Genomic DNA, 15,337 nt, shown 5'->3' with positions numbered 1-15,337 from the left:
CGTTTAAACTATTTGTCCATTTTATATTTGATTATAACTTTTTTTTTTGTTAAGATAATCGTGTTATTTTATTCTACTATGTAGTTCATAAATAAATAAAGTGATTTATTTCCATAATATAAAATGAGGATGCCAATTATTCTATGTTTTGTGTACTTAATCTATCAGATGAGTTGCGCCCGAACTCGTATGGATTCATATTGCGCCCGACGGAAGGTTAAATGTAACGTACTTAACTGCCATCCCCACTCCTCTCAATACAAATGATTCACTTCGACTTTGACTTCTGTCAAATCAGGTATGTATTCTGTCTCGTTCATTTTCTTCCTTTTTTTTTTTTATTTTATTCTTATCCTCCTTTTCATCTCTTAATTTGTAATTTCTTTTATATTTCTTCTTTTTATCTGTTATTATTTCCATTTTCATTTATTGCTTATATACCTTTTATTTTTTTAATTTATTTTTACGTTTCATTTTATACTCTTGTAATTTCCCATTTTTTTAGCCCTGACGAAACCCTGCAACGTGAGGCGAAACGTTGACGCATTAAAATAGTTGTCACTATTTGAGTTTTTTTGACCGCACCCGGATCCTATTCCATTTATTATGAAGAGTTAAATATTAAGTAATGAAAGAAGTGAGAAATAAAGCGTAAATCTAATTAGTGAATATATCTATAATATAACCATTATTTAGAGTAAATTAAAGAAAGAAAGTAGAAAATAAAACGGATGTATAGGTAATTAACAGGGTTAATTAAATAAAAATATAAAGTTATTAAATTAAAAAGAAACAAAGAAATATGAATACTTTAATTTAATAGTAATAATTACAGTAGAATTACAGTTCTAGAAAAAAGAAAACGAAAATATAAGTAATTGATAAAAATGTAAGTAAAATACTAAAATAAAAAAATAAAATTTATAATTAAGAAGTAATTAGTAAATATGACAATAATAATATGTGATAAACAGAACTAGTAACGATGGTAAGGAATAATAATAAAAAAATAGTGAAGGAGTGTAAAAAGAAAGATGAGAAAAAGAAAATAATATGTAAAAAGCCAATCTGCTTGGTAATGTTCTTAAATCCATGAGAGGCGCATAGTGAGCGGTTGTCGAGTTCAAAAATATGTTAGAATAGGTTTTGTGTCTAACGGAAAAGTCAAGAATACGTGTACAAGTTATAAAAGTAAAAAAAAAACTAGAAATATAAAGAGTGACGACAAATAATTAAAAAATAAAAGAACATAAAACAGGGAGGAAATAAAATAAACACTATTTTAATAAATTAAGAATTTTGGAATATGCTAATAATATGTTCATTAGCATAAGTGTCAGTCAGTTTTTAAATTAACAGAAGGTTCTGGATGGATATAGAAGCTTTCAGAGATAAATCTTTTGTCATGGCTCCGGGCTGTGGCAAGTACAGATGTCAGATCTAAATCAAAGGAATGATTTAAAGATAAGCTACGATAATATTTCAACTATTCATGTCTTTCAATATTATTTAAAGATCTATAATGTTAGTTTTTAGTATTGTTCTTGTTAATCTTGTCTCTTGTTCTTGAAGTCTTGAAATTCTTCTCTTCATACATGCCATTCACGATCAACAATCTACTCACCATTATATATGTATATATATGACGACATCTCGACAATATACAACTCACATAGTTACGTTCGTAGGTACCTCTGAGTTGAAGTAAACAATTTATCAATTTTTTTGGTTCTTGCTGATCCCAAGATCCCAAGGTAGCCGAAGCGGAAAAATATCAATGCTCTCCCTTAATCCCGTCATTTACCAGCGCGCAGTCGCCCCTATGCCGTAACCCTTTAGATCTCTTTCTAAATTTCTCCTCCTTCATCGTTCGTTTACATGCCCATCTCAAGTTTCCGCGTATTCTCTCACGTCTCTTCTCTTAGCCTTTCAACTCTGTTTCCGACTCCGCAGTCATTTTGGGTAATTCCGTTTACGATCTGCTCTATCTTCTTGGATTCTATTTCTTCTCATTTGATCTTCATTGATTTTACGTTTTTCTTTACTCACTCCTGCGGGCGCTAGTATTCGATCGTCGTCCATCGCGACTCTTCTTCTTCCTTTCGGGACTCCTACTCCCGACTGTTCCCATGAATTAGATCCTACTTACAATCCAGGAAAGAGCGCTTCCTAGGTAGCCCTTCCTTCTTCTTTAACCCCTTCGCCACCTGAATCTTTAGAATCGTAGATAAGATCGTCATTCTTCTCTGCACCTGATCCGAATCGAAAGTTTCGAGTTTGATGTAAACCCATGATCCGCTTAAATTGGACTAGAAGTTCCCAGTAGACCGCCAGATTGTCTAGGTATTTTAGTCCCCCAAAATATTTGGAAGATATCCTCCTCCGGGGCCTACCGTCAGCCTCCAAACGACTGTTCTAACTTTCCCTTTACCTCACTCCAAGTTGTCTCCTCATCAGCCTGAATCTGATTAAGGATATTTCATTTCACCCAGCAGACCACCACCGCTCTCAACGCCTTCGCATCCTCCCTGTTTTGGCCATTAGGCGATGGCCCCATTTCGAGAAATAACTCAATTCGCTCGTCCCTCCGGTGAGCTTTTCGAGATCCGATTCGGCTTTCCTCACGTCTTGGGGCATTCTCGTGGGAATTTTAATTCATTATACGTAGTGGTGTGTGTTTCTGCCATGGAAATTTCTAGAAATGGAGGTATGTCATTTATAACCACCAGAATTGGGTTATAAGCATTTAAATTTTTGACTGCCGGCCGCACATCTATTAACCACCATTTGCAATAAGAGATAGAATAGAAAAAATATATTTATTTTATAAAGAAAATGAGGGTATAAAAGAAACGAAACTAGTAAGGAATATACGGAATCAAAAAAAAAAAGAACGGGACACACCGAGGCAAATAATAGAGTACTTTATTTGTCCTTTTAATTCTCTATTTATGGATTACAGGCTTTGTTGATAGTAAGCCTTCTGACTGTAACTAGTATACACAATGATATTGTAAAGAAAAAATAAGCCGAAGTGTATGAAAGTGACAGCTCATTAAATAAACATAAAATCCTGAAGGGCATGATGGGAGATCCCTCAGTTCGTACACATCCGTCTGCTCTTGAAATCATTCAGGATTCCATCTCAGTTCGGTGGCTAAGCTCTTTTAGGTTTAAGGTCTGTTCCAACAATCTCTTCTAGCTGTGCGAATATGCGGAATATGCGCAGTACAGGTTTTAAAAAGGAAAATCCGTACTATGTATGCTCCATACAGTTCCGGACAGTCAGAACTGGTTGGAACAGACCTTTAGTCTCCAAATAAGTGATTTGAGCTCTATTTTGTATTGCATGCTGCTCTATGATTTCAGAAAAAATTATAAGAAATTGGGAAATTTTCGTAAATGGTTTACTCGCTCGAAATTTCGGCCTCATAAAATAATGCTTTTTTCGAACCCAATTATTTGAAATTATAAAATGAACAAATAAATCATTTTTATGACGTTTCTTTAGAAATACTTAGCAGTAGAGTATTAATTCCTCACCTTCAAAATAAAATTATAGACAGCCAGCCAAGGTCAAATTTTTAAAATGTTTTCTGCTCTTGCAACTAGTAACTTTGCAATATGGTAGCTTTATAACTCAAACTATACACAATGGGACAGTATTAAATAAATAAAAAATAAATTAGTAATATTATTACTAACTATACTCGGAAAAATAATATTACTTTCCATTCTTTTTAAAACAATTTTGATCCTTTTTCTCTCAACTTTATTCTTTTTTAAACATCCGACGTTTCGACCACTCAGGTCATTTTCAAGGATTCCTTATTTTGTTTTCATTTTTTTCCTTTAAAATTCTTAAATGCTGGCTAATTGGCTTTGTCCCATAAATTCTTCTATAAAATTCTTTCCCAAATTTAAAACTTTTATTAACCACTTTTCTTACTATGTTCATTTACAAACTCCAAACAGAACCTTCTGGTTTTTTTAATTTGGGAAAGAATTTTATAGAAGAATTTATGGGACAAAGCCAATTAGCCGGCATTTAAGAATTTTAAAGGAAAAAAATGAAAACAAAATAAGGAATCCTTGAAAATGACCTGAGTGGTCGAAACGTCGGATGTTTAAAAAAGAATAAAGTTGAGAGAAAAAGGATCAAAATTGTTTTAAAAAGAAACTAAACCACTCTCAAACAAGTATATTAATAAAAAATAAATCTAATTACTTTCCATGTTTTCACAATATCTGTTTTAAAATCCAATAAAACTTCTCCGTTATCATCTAGAGGGACAAGTGTGTCTCCTTTTCTAATAAAGCCCATAGGTGAACAAATTTCGTACAAATCCACATAATCCAGTTGGAGATCATCCAGAGACTTTTTCATGAAGTACTCAACATCTTCGTACCTTATACCTATTTCTGGAAGCTAAAACAAAATTAATCTATAATATTAAAAAGTTTTTAATAAATGAACTATAAGATATCATTGAGTATTGTAACAATACCATTGCTGAGATGAAAAGATCTTCTCTCTTGATTTCGCCATTTTCAAACATTTTTTTGAGAATAGCTCCTACTGCCTTCCTTTCTGAATAGAGTGTCCTGATACATCTATAACCCAGTTCCAATGAGGTATTTAATCCAATTTTGAGGTTTTCCTCAGGAACCTTAAAAATAAAATTTTTATTAGGTATAAATAAAAATATGGCTTCTGTAATTGATGTATCTTGTTCACTTTTATTATAGATAATCACCATCAGCATTAATCTGTTTATATGAGTAAAAATATCAACAATATCGGACAACTACTTAGTAGGAAAATGTTTTAGAATTAAAAAACTAAACAATTTTGAATAAATTTGAAAAAAAAAAAAAAAATTAGTTCCTTTAGGGGAGATGATCAGGACTGTGGTCTAGAAGGAAGAAAAAATAATAACAACTACTTATTTACTGCATATCCGTTTGTACTTGACCTCATACCAAACAAATTATCAAAATTCTATATAAACCTTTCTAATCCTTTGGTTCCATCCTTATCCAGTTCCACCCATCATTCCAATCCACTTCGAAGGTTGAAACGACAGCTGCCAAGAGACCTTTTGTAAAATAAAATCGACAATTAGAGTTCTGGCTATGGCGAGATGCTCCGCTCATGCAGAGTAGTAGCAGCTGTAACGCACATACTCAGTCTCCACTGGTTCAGTACGAGTGACGCCGTGAGAGGGTTGCACTGGGATCTCGATTAGCCCTGCTTTACCCCTCATAGAGTGGGCTCCTGGATCCTCAGGTTGAGATTGTAAATGTTGCATATAACTTAACTTACATTGTTTGATTATGTTCATTTTATTTATTTATTTTTCTGTTTATATCATATACAGATTTTATTTATTTTTTCTCTTTTTTTTTTTTTTTTATTTTTGGCATGAATGTGTTCAATTAGCATTATTACTCACTGCCCAAGTTTGCGGCAGATTGTGATACTTATCAAAAAATAACGTAATTTACTCCTGAACTACTTATTTATTTTATATCGACGTTTCGACCTACGCTATAGTTCATCATCAGAGCTGTTAGTTGCGAGTGTTAACAAAGACCCCTCAAAAATTGTAGACCCCTCCAAATGAGAACTGCACAACTATTTCGAACGTTATTTTACATTTTTTTGAATTGGGCTACTCAAATTTTTTCATAGGTCTAGGTTTGTTGTAGGTTAAGATTTTTTACACAAAAATGATGGAAATAACGTTTTAAAGAACAATTCTAAACGAATTAAAATGTGGTTATACTCGTAATTATCCAATGTATTTTTTTGCACATCTAATCTATTGCACTCCTGAATCTTCGATAAAATGTTATTGCTGTGGTACTTGGACATATATTTTTCTAAATACACATATTAAGTACAAATATTACAAACCATTATAACTAGAAATATGTATATATATTATGTTCACTTTTGTATTAAAACATAATCGTATTGTTCCTATATGTTTACCTTCCACCTCCTCTCATAATACAACACCTAGTACAAGAGCCCAAGAAGAGAAAAAAGTCAGTTATACCACCCCAATACTTGATTACTTTAATGAAAACTATGTATAATTACTAGCCAAAATTGATGATTCTGCCAAGTAAAGGTAGGGGGAAATAAAAAATGGCGGCTGTTCAAAACAGTAAAAAAAAAAGTAGCAATAACTCTAGAAAATCTAAGAGAACATAATTTAAAGAAGAGTAAATTTTCTAAAATATGAGCCCTAATAGAGTTATTTACATTAAATTGTTCTCGAGATATAGCTTTTTAAAAAGCAACATTTCATAAAAATGTTGTACAGAATGTATTGAAAGATCAGTACCATTCGACGTAGAGATGCCTACTACTCAACAAGTACTCAGATGTCTACTATATCTAGTACTCAATTTTAAGCTAGTTTAATGGGCTATAAAGTAGTTTAAGAAGTTTATCTTTGCATGAGTAGTAGTTTTCATGATATTTGCTAAAATAAATTGATTTATAGTTGTTCGGACAAATTTTCATGTGCCAAATTTATATTTATATGCGAATATCTTAAAAACTACTATCCCTACGAAGATAAGTGTCATATACTACTTTATATTAAGTTAAATTTCCTTTGTTTTGAGTGCTGGCAGACATATATACGTCTTATGGGTCTAGACATATATTTTTTAAAAAATCAAACATTTTATCCGAACTACTAGAAATTAACATTTTGTGAATTTATTTCGTCAAATATTATAAAAACTACTATTGATACAAAGATAAAGGTTATAAACTATTTTATGATAAGTTTAACTAGCTTTAATTTAAGTACTGACGAACATCTGTACGTCTAATGGTTTCTGAATTGAAGTTTTTCATAAATCAAACTTATTGCCTGAACAACTATAAATCAATTTATTTTATCAAATATCATGTAAACTACTTTCGTACGAAGATTAAAGGTCATTAATTACTTTATAGTACATTAAACCAGCTTTAAATTGAGTGCTAATAGACATCTATACGTCACATAGTTCCTGAGATATAGATTTCTCAAAATAAATCAACTAACTACTAATTTTATGAAATATTGCTTTTTAAAAAGCTATATCTCGAGAACCATTGAACGTAATAAGCTCTATTAGAGCTGATATTTCAGCAATTTTACTCTGCTTTAAATAATGTCCACTTAGGTTTTATACTATTTTCTTGTAATTTTAAAGATGTAGAGCTCCAAAGAAAAATTAATTTTTTTTTTAACGTTTTGAAACAGCCGCCATTTCTTATTCCCCCTACCTATACTTGGCAGACTCATAAATTTTGACTTGTAATTGTACATATTTTTCATTAAATTAATCAAACATTGGGGTGAGATAACTGACTTTTTCTCTTCCTGGCTCTTTTACTAACCCCAAGAGGAGAAAATGTCAAAGTTATGTCATCGCAAGTTTTGATTACCTTAATAAAAACTTTGAATAGTTACTAACCAAAGTTGATGAGTCTGCCAACAAAAATTAGGAGGAATAAAAATAGTTGCTGTTTCAAAACGTTAAACAAATTTAATTTTTCATTCTGAGCTCCAAATTGTCAGTACTAGAAAACCTGATGGAACAGGGCTTTGACAAGTATAACTTTTATTTAATTGTTATGTATTTTATTTTAGTTATATTAGTTCAAAATTTTACTTATTTTATTTTTTCATATACTAAGTTTGGTTTCTATGAATATAAAAATATTATTTTTATTTATTTATAGAATTTTTTTATTATTATTTTTATTTATTTTTTGATTTTGGTATGATTTTAATAATGTTTCACTATTATTTATATCCCAAGGTCTTAGTAGAATGAAATATTTATCAATAATTTAATTCTAACATCAAAATACACAAATACAATTTTTGGGCTTTGTGATACTATCAGTATTCATACATTTTTCACTGAAACTTTTAATGTAAAAGTTTAGACTGCCCGTTTGTAATGTTTAAGTGTAGACTGCCCTACAGTTTCATTTAATGATGTTACTCTTACCCCTGTCGAACAGATCCACTACCTTAGACTACATTTGGACAAACGATTAACCTGGAATCCTCTGACTGAAAAGACAGGAAACTGCTCGCTTTTTCCTATTACATCACTTACTAGACAAACGGTCTAAACTTCCAACACATTACAAAAGACTGATCTACATGACTGTAATAAGGCCAATCTGGACATATGGAGTTGAGCTTTGGGGCTCTACTAAACCTTCGAATTCCCCTCGAATTCAATCCTTATAATCCAAAATCCTTCGTAAAATCCTCAATGCTCCTTACTTTGTCACCAATAAAATCATACATAAAGACCTTAATGTTCCCTATGTAACCGATCTAGCCCGAACCAGACAACACTCCTTCCATTATAAGCTCTCTAACCACTCAAACCCCCTAGTTTCTAATCTTGCATTCTCTTCCATTCCTGACAATCCTCCGAGGCGCCTGAAAAGAAGATGGCCACAGGACGAGCTAATGTAAAATGTCATTAGAGTGCTACCAATGGGTAGTTTCTCTACACGCCTGTAATACTCAAATTTAATAGTGAAAAGAAACAAGTTAATTTGAAAAAGGGACGAGAGAAGAAAATAGAAATAAAAAAAAATAATAATAAATAAATAAAATGAGTAATAATAAAAAGTAAAATTGAGGTAGTGTGACTATGAATTAATTTTATATTTATTAAAATTTGTAACAGAATGTCCTGCAGCAGTCTGGGCTTCAGTCTTCGGATAGCGGTTTGGTTTCCCAGGTTGTAGGTCACAGCTCAGTTAACTTTCGGCAACTGGGAGTGGAACTTCATGAACCGTTTTTTGATGTGATCCTCTATTGACTCCATTTGTAATTCGCGATGCAATTGGCTATTTCTTATGAACCAAGGAGCATTAACTGCGATTCTTAGGACTTTGTTTTGAAAGATTGCAGTTTTTTTTCTTTTCGTGAAGGATGCCGCTCCTCAGACTTCACAGCCGTACATCAGCTGTGGCTTGAGAATTGTTTTAATACAAGAATAGTTGTTTATGGTTTTAGTTTGGAGTTTCTGTTTAGGATAAGATATAGCATTGGTAATTTGAAAATAACCCGATTCTACAATAACATCAATAAATGATCAGCGGTCTGAGATAGACCAACGTATAATAAATGCGAACAGACCCTTCTCTCTGTCAACAATACTGAAATCCCGAATAAGATTAAACAAATGGAATCGAATCCCCTAGAAAGCAGAATCGAAAGATTTGAAGGGGAATTCCTCCATACAATTAGCTATCTGGGTCTTACCACATGGAAGAGAAGAACTAACAGAGAACTGCTTGCAGAGACTGGTCAATATCACATGACATGAAGAGGGTGGGACATGCGGCTCGAAGCAGTACATCAGGACGGCTCTACACAACAATGAATCCCAGTATAGTTCACAATAAACCACATTGGAAGCAGAAAACCAGATGGATAGACTGAATCGATCAAGATCCGAAAGAGCGGCATACAGAAGCGGTGGAAAGCAGAAGCCTAAGGCAGGCAAGTGTGAAGAAAGCTCAGCCGACCAAATATTTACAAGGTGTGTAAAACCAAAGAAAAAAATTTCTTTTCAAGATATTTTTTACTGTACAACTTAGAGGCATAAAATTTATATTAATAAAACTTGTGACTACCCTATAAATATAACTTATTGATATGGGCTAATAAACACTTGTTATGTTTATTTTTCGATATGAAAGAGGTTTTTACAAAGACATGAAGAAGGGGCGGATAACAAGAAATCTAAATTAAGTAAACCAATAAATTATTTAGTTTCCAAGAGTGGACCGATTTATGTAACACTGGTTTAATTTAGTAGATAAATTTATTAATTTTAACATTATAAAATTTAACCATATTAAAAGTGGAACACTATTAATCTTCGATACTGTTCATCATTTTCGATTTACCATCAAAGTAAGTTACATTGCACCAACTTTTGGATATATTTGTCATTCTGCATTTTTAACCCATTAACATATATTCCTCAGGTTTCGTACAGTATAAATTAATTAAAATTCACCTATTTTATTCTGTTTTTATGTTTTTTATTATTTATTTTTTTTAAATAAAGCAATCTCTATGTGTACGTCGGAAGACTTTTCACCGGTAAAAACCTAGGAATCAGCTGAGATAATTTAAGTCAGCCATTACCGAAAGAAATAGACATTGAAAATAGTATTTAAAGAAAACTAAACAATTATTGTTGTGATCAAATAATCATGCTGTTTTTCAATATCAGGCGCTTTTCGAATGTTGTTCGATTAAACTTATCTTTAAGCCTCCTCTTCCTGTTTTAAGCTAATATTTCAAAAGTGGTATAAGACCGTCGCTACCCGGGGGTCATAGCAGGGTGGGTCCGGTCAGAAAGGATTGTCATTTTTTCGTGTTATGGTCTCCTCTTTTGAGATTGTGAGATGTCGTACATCGACCAACTTACTCGCTATAATTGTCTGTTTAAAAAGTCAGGCTACCATGGAGGGCAGTAGTGGAGGGTCTCATGCCGTTTTTCAAGTTCAGCCGATTTTTAAATATAGCTCGATTAAACTATCTTAAAGTCTCCTCTTCCCATTTTAAGCTAATATTTCAAAAGTGATATAAGACCGTCGATCCCCGCGGGTCATAGCAGGGTGGGATTGCCTTTTTTTGATTATATTATATTATATTTTTATATTTATATTATATAAAATATTGTATATATATTATATTATATTGTAACATCAGTTACATGTTTATATACTTAGGTATGTATTAATATTGATATATATTTACAATAAAGGAGAAAAAAAAAGGTAAGAAAAAAATGTGAAAATTCCATTTAACAAGAGATGTTTCTTTTTTTTTTAACTTAATATACATTTTCTGTTAAAGTAAACTTAGATTAAAACACGAGTGATAAAAATTTGGTGTGATGCGCTCTGGCGTGTCATTGAGCAGCTCTAACTTACTACTACACATAAGTCCACAAATTTTGTGTGAATTGGTGTGCTCGTATTGAAATAAAGGATAATATATTTTTTTTATACATAATATTTAGATATATATTTTTTTATTTTTGTTTAGCTTTTTAACCTATTTATTTGTGTTTTAACTTATTTATTCATTTAATTATTGCTTTCAACTAACTTTTTGTTTTTTAAATATATATGTTAAATTTTTTTTTCAATCTATTTATTTTTTAAAAGCTGAAGTGCTGCTGCGACAATTATGTCATTTATTTGTTTTTATTATGTTATCTAATCATATATTCTTTTTTATCGGACCAGGTTCGCAGATCGCAGATAATTGAAGAGGGGAGGTATGAGAGAGTGAGATAGGGAGAATAAAATTATCAAATAAATGAAATATAATTGTTAAATACGGTAAGAAAATAGTTATAATATATTTTGGAAGATTTATGATTGACGGTGTGCATCAATAAATGGAATTTGGTCTGGTTGCGGTCAAATTAAACTCAAATAGTAAATTGGTGTACTATTTTTATATGAGCCAACGTAATTTTATTTCTTCTCTCTCTCTCTATTGTGTATATTATCATTTATTTTTTACCTAATTTTAATATTTTTTAATGTATTTGGGCAGCATGGCTGGATAATACATTTTTCTCTGAAACACAGTAACAGACCATTTTGCGAGACTACGTTGTTGGATCTCATAATGTAGTATTTTTATAGAAAACTCGAGTTCGAAGTTTCCCATGATCGTAATCATTTTCCCTACTATATTCCATATATAAGTGAATGAATGTTAAAAATATATCAAAACAGAAATTTTGACTATTTTTCTAGATCAAAATAAATCCAAATTATCTATGTACTCTTATATTGAGTTTGCATTATTTTTAATTGATTTGAAATTACTATTGAGCTGAAATATGGTTCGAAACCAGACTAGAATATTGGTAGACTTAAGACAATCAAAAAATGGTTGAGATGTGTCTTACTATCAAAGTAAATGGTTCAAATATATCCGTAGCCACGTTTTGCGAAACGATAATTAAGATAAATAGATTAATAAATTAAAATGATATTAACTCACCTTCCAGGTAGTAATGTTGATGACTGGTATTCTCATGTCACCAGCTACGATACAACTTCCAGGATGGTACTCCATACTTCCAGGTTACGTATAAAACCAAGGTGACTTGGATGTGTTGAACGTCGTTACACTTGCAAAAAACTACTCTAAAATCAAACAAAATTAATGGAATCGCTCTAGATAACATTATCTCATCTTTATCAAGTACTATACAAGTGTAATTAGCTTTGTTTAAACAATGATACGTAATATACTAATCAGAACATTTTAAATATATTCGGTCAAGAAATGCTCCTTCGTATTCTACTGTTCTCTTAGAGTACATACAGACATAATTTTATACCTGAACAAATTCTATTTTCAATTAAATAAAATAGACAAATTGTTAGGGTATCATTTTCACATAGTTTTATTAAAAAAATCAAGTGAATAAATTTTGATGCTCTCATAAGTAAAGTATAGTAAATCTTTGCTAGAAAAAAAAGAAAGTAGGATTCGTTCAAAGTAATCTATGCAAATTATATGGTTGAAAGCAAAAACATAAATAATAGAAAACCCATAAAAAAAAACTATGTTAACATATAACTTAGAATTATAAATAACATATATATGTTTGCAAAAATATAGCACGATTTCACTCCAATTCCACAATGCATATGTACATTCTTTAGTTTAAGAAAAATTAATAAATTTTTTTAAAACTAATTAGCATCCTCATATCAAATTTTATGTACTACCATTTCTTAATTATTTAAAATCTTTACCAAATTTAATTCTGTTCTTTAATAAAATGTAATTAACTTTAATATATCAATTTCAAAGTAAGGCTAATCCATTACAAAAGACTGATCTACATGACTATTATAAGGCCTATCTGGACATACGGAGTTGAGCTTTGGGGCTCTACTAAACCATCAAATTCCTCTAGAATCCAATCCTTACAGTCCAAAATCTTCGTAAAATCCTTAATGCTCCTTACTTTGTCACAAATCAAGTCATCCATCAGTACCTCAATATTCCATATGTTGCCGATTTGGCCAGAACCAGATACCGTTCCTTCCATAATAAACTTCTCAACCACCCAAATCCACTTGTTTCTAACCTGGCTTCTCCTTCAGTACCTAATAATCCTCCTAGGCGTCTGAAAAGAAGATGGCCTCGAGATATTCTTCTCTAGAAATGTTATTGGAGTTCTATCAGTGGGTAGATTCTCCACATGTTTTTATCATGTTACTATGTCACCTACAGCAAATTTACTTGTTGTATATATGTGTATACTGTTGTAAATATCAATAAATAAATTATTAAAAAAAAAAAAAAAAAGTAAGGCTGAGTCAGGACTTTACTTCTGTCGTTAGAAATAAGACTTACAACTTATTAATATTTTTGTTTACTGTGAATTGATAAGTCTATTCATTTTTTAATTAGAAATCTAATTATTTTAATTTATGTACATAATTTTGTTGTTAATTTTTATAAAACTGTTTTAAAATTTACAGATTTATCTATTTAATATAATATTATTTAACAATATTTAATATAATAACAATTTAACACATATGATTACAATATTTAATATACTATAACTTAACAATATTTCACTTGTTGCAGAATGGCGTTAAATTGTGCTGTTTTTTTTATATTGGTCATCATGATACTAGTCCAACTCGGGTTTTAGACTTTGAGATTTTTTAGTTTATAGAATTGTCATTTAGCTGACTCTAATTTTAGTGTTTAATATTAATAAGTCCATCTATCATTAGAAAATAGTGAATGGTAAAATATTTATATTTAAAGTACATTTGCTTTTCGAAATATAAAATTCTTCAGAAGTTCATATCCTATACAGTGAAATATTCATCGTTAAACCTTAAAGATAAAAAAATTTGGGTTCAAATTGAAAGTGCCTTTTACAAAATATAAATGTTATTGTTTAAGCCAGTATATTTTTTAATAATTTATTACGTACATTTAATAAAATGAATAATTGAATCTGTTATACTTTAAGCATGTACTCTGTTATTATTTAAACTGAAGAATATAAAAATTATTTATACTTAAGTCATATTTATTGTGTATATATTCTCGGCTCAGACGTATTTATCTCCATATCGTATAGTATTTGAACAGTATTAGTAGCCAGCAGTCTGGTCAACTCTGGAGTCCAGTTTACGTTGTCACGAAGGCGGACGTGCATTATCCCCTTTTCCTGGATATTCCTCGAGGGAGACAAAATGAAGTGTTTACCGAAAGCATAAACCTACATTTCTCTAGCATCAACATAGTGATCTAAGGACGATCTTTTTATTTTTTTCGATATTGGAATATCTCAGAGGTCAGTTTATTTCAATTTTTTTTTTATTTATAAGAAAAAATTACCAGTTTGATTTAATCCTTTCAGTGCTGGATTGCGATATTTAGCCTTTGCTATACTGGTGAAAAGTGCCAGTACCGAAATATCGGCCCACAACTTGACGTAGTTTACTATTCGCATTGCAAGAGAACTCTATCCCAAAATAAATTTATAATACTTTATAAATGGTATATTTTCATTACGAGAGATATTTAAGAAATATTTGTTCAATAACAACGTGGGAAAATAAATGAAAATGTGACTTATCGTTCGTAGATACGAGCCCTTAATCCTTCCTTACCATGTGCCTTGAAGTTAATCATTATTTTTTTAAGAACTATTATTTATTATAATACACAATATATTGAAAATTCATAGTATATACTTTGTAATAAACGATATATATATAATGTTATAATGAAAAAATAACTTTTCGTATATGCAAATACGTTCTGTATGTAAAAGAGAGAACTAAATTTTTATTTTCTTTATGATCATTTATACCTGTTTATTTATATAATTTTCAATAAATATGGAAAAATCAGTGTTATAGTTTTTTCTCTATTTCGTCCTTAACTTAATACACTGATTTTTTTAATCATGTAAATATTATGTTTTTGTTTGGTTTTTATGACCCTTTTTTGAAACTCTAGTAAAATTGTGAAATTCGGCCGGTAATATTTGCATAGGCACCTCTTTTAACTGGCACTAAAAAATTAAATTAAAATCTGTACTGCTACAACCCATGAAGGGTCAGGGGTGCAGTACTTTGTGAGGAAGTACCAACGGTTGTGCAAGGAGGTGATTTGGTCAGAATCACGCTCTACCGCCAGCTTTTTACCCAATTTAAGAGGCTGGGTGGACCCCGGGAGGGCTCCAGAATCCACAGGAGTTG

At 30.9% G+C, this 15,337-nt stretch overlaps 1 protein-coding gene across 1 annotated transcript in view; it reads right to left on the bottom strand.

Moving 5' to 3' along the window:
• The window catches only part of LOC106691800 (1,5-anhydro-D-fructose reductase), a 19,283-nt gene extending 7,036 nt beyond the window's left edge, over positions 1-12,247 (bottom strand). The window contains exons 1-3 of the mRNA XM_014437689.2: positions 12,090-12,247; positions 4,509-4,670; positions 4,229-4,429 (exon numbers count right to left, since the gene is read on the bottom strand). Of these exons, the coding sequence (XP_014293175.1) occupies positions 4,229-4,429; positions 4,509-4,670; positions 12,090-12,164 (438 nt within the window). The 5' untranslated portion in view covers positions 12,165-12,247. The remainder of the gene's footprint in view (positions 1-4,228; positions 4,430-4,508; positions 4,671-12,089) is intronic.
• Between the last annotated feature and the right edge of the window lie 3,090 nt (positions 12,248-15,337).

Source organism: Halyomorpha halys, unplaced genomic scaffold, assembly GCF_000696795.3.
Source record: "Halyomorpha halys isolate HHAL.00 unplaced genomic scaffold, Hhal_1.1 Scaffold3263.1, whole genome shotgun sequence".
NCBI lineage: Eukaryota > Metazoa > Arthropoda > Insecta > Hemiptera > Pentatomidae > Halyomorpha > Halyomorpha halys.
The sequence above is the reverse complement of the archived record's forward strand: the minus strand, read 5'-3'. Positions and strand labels throughout refer to the sequence as shown.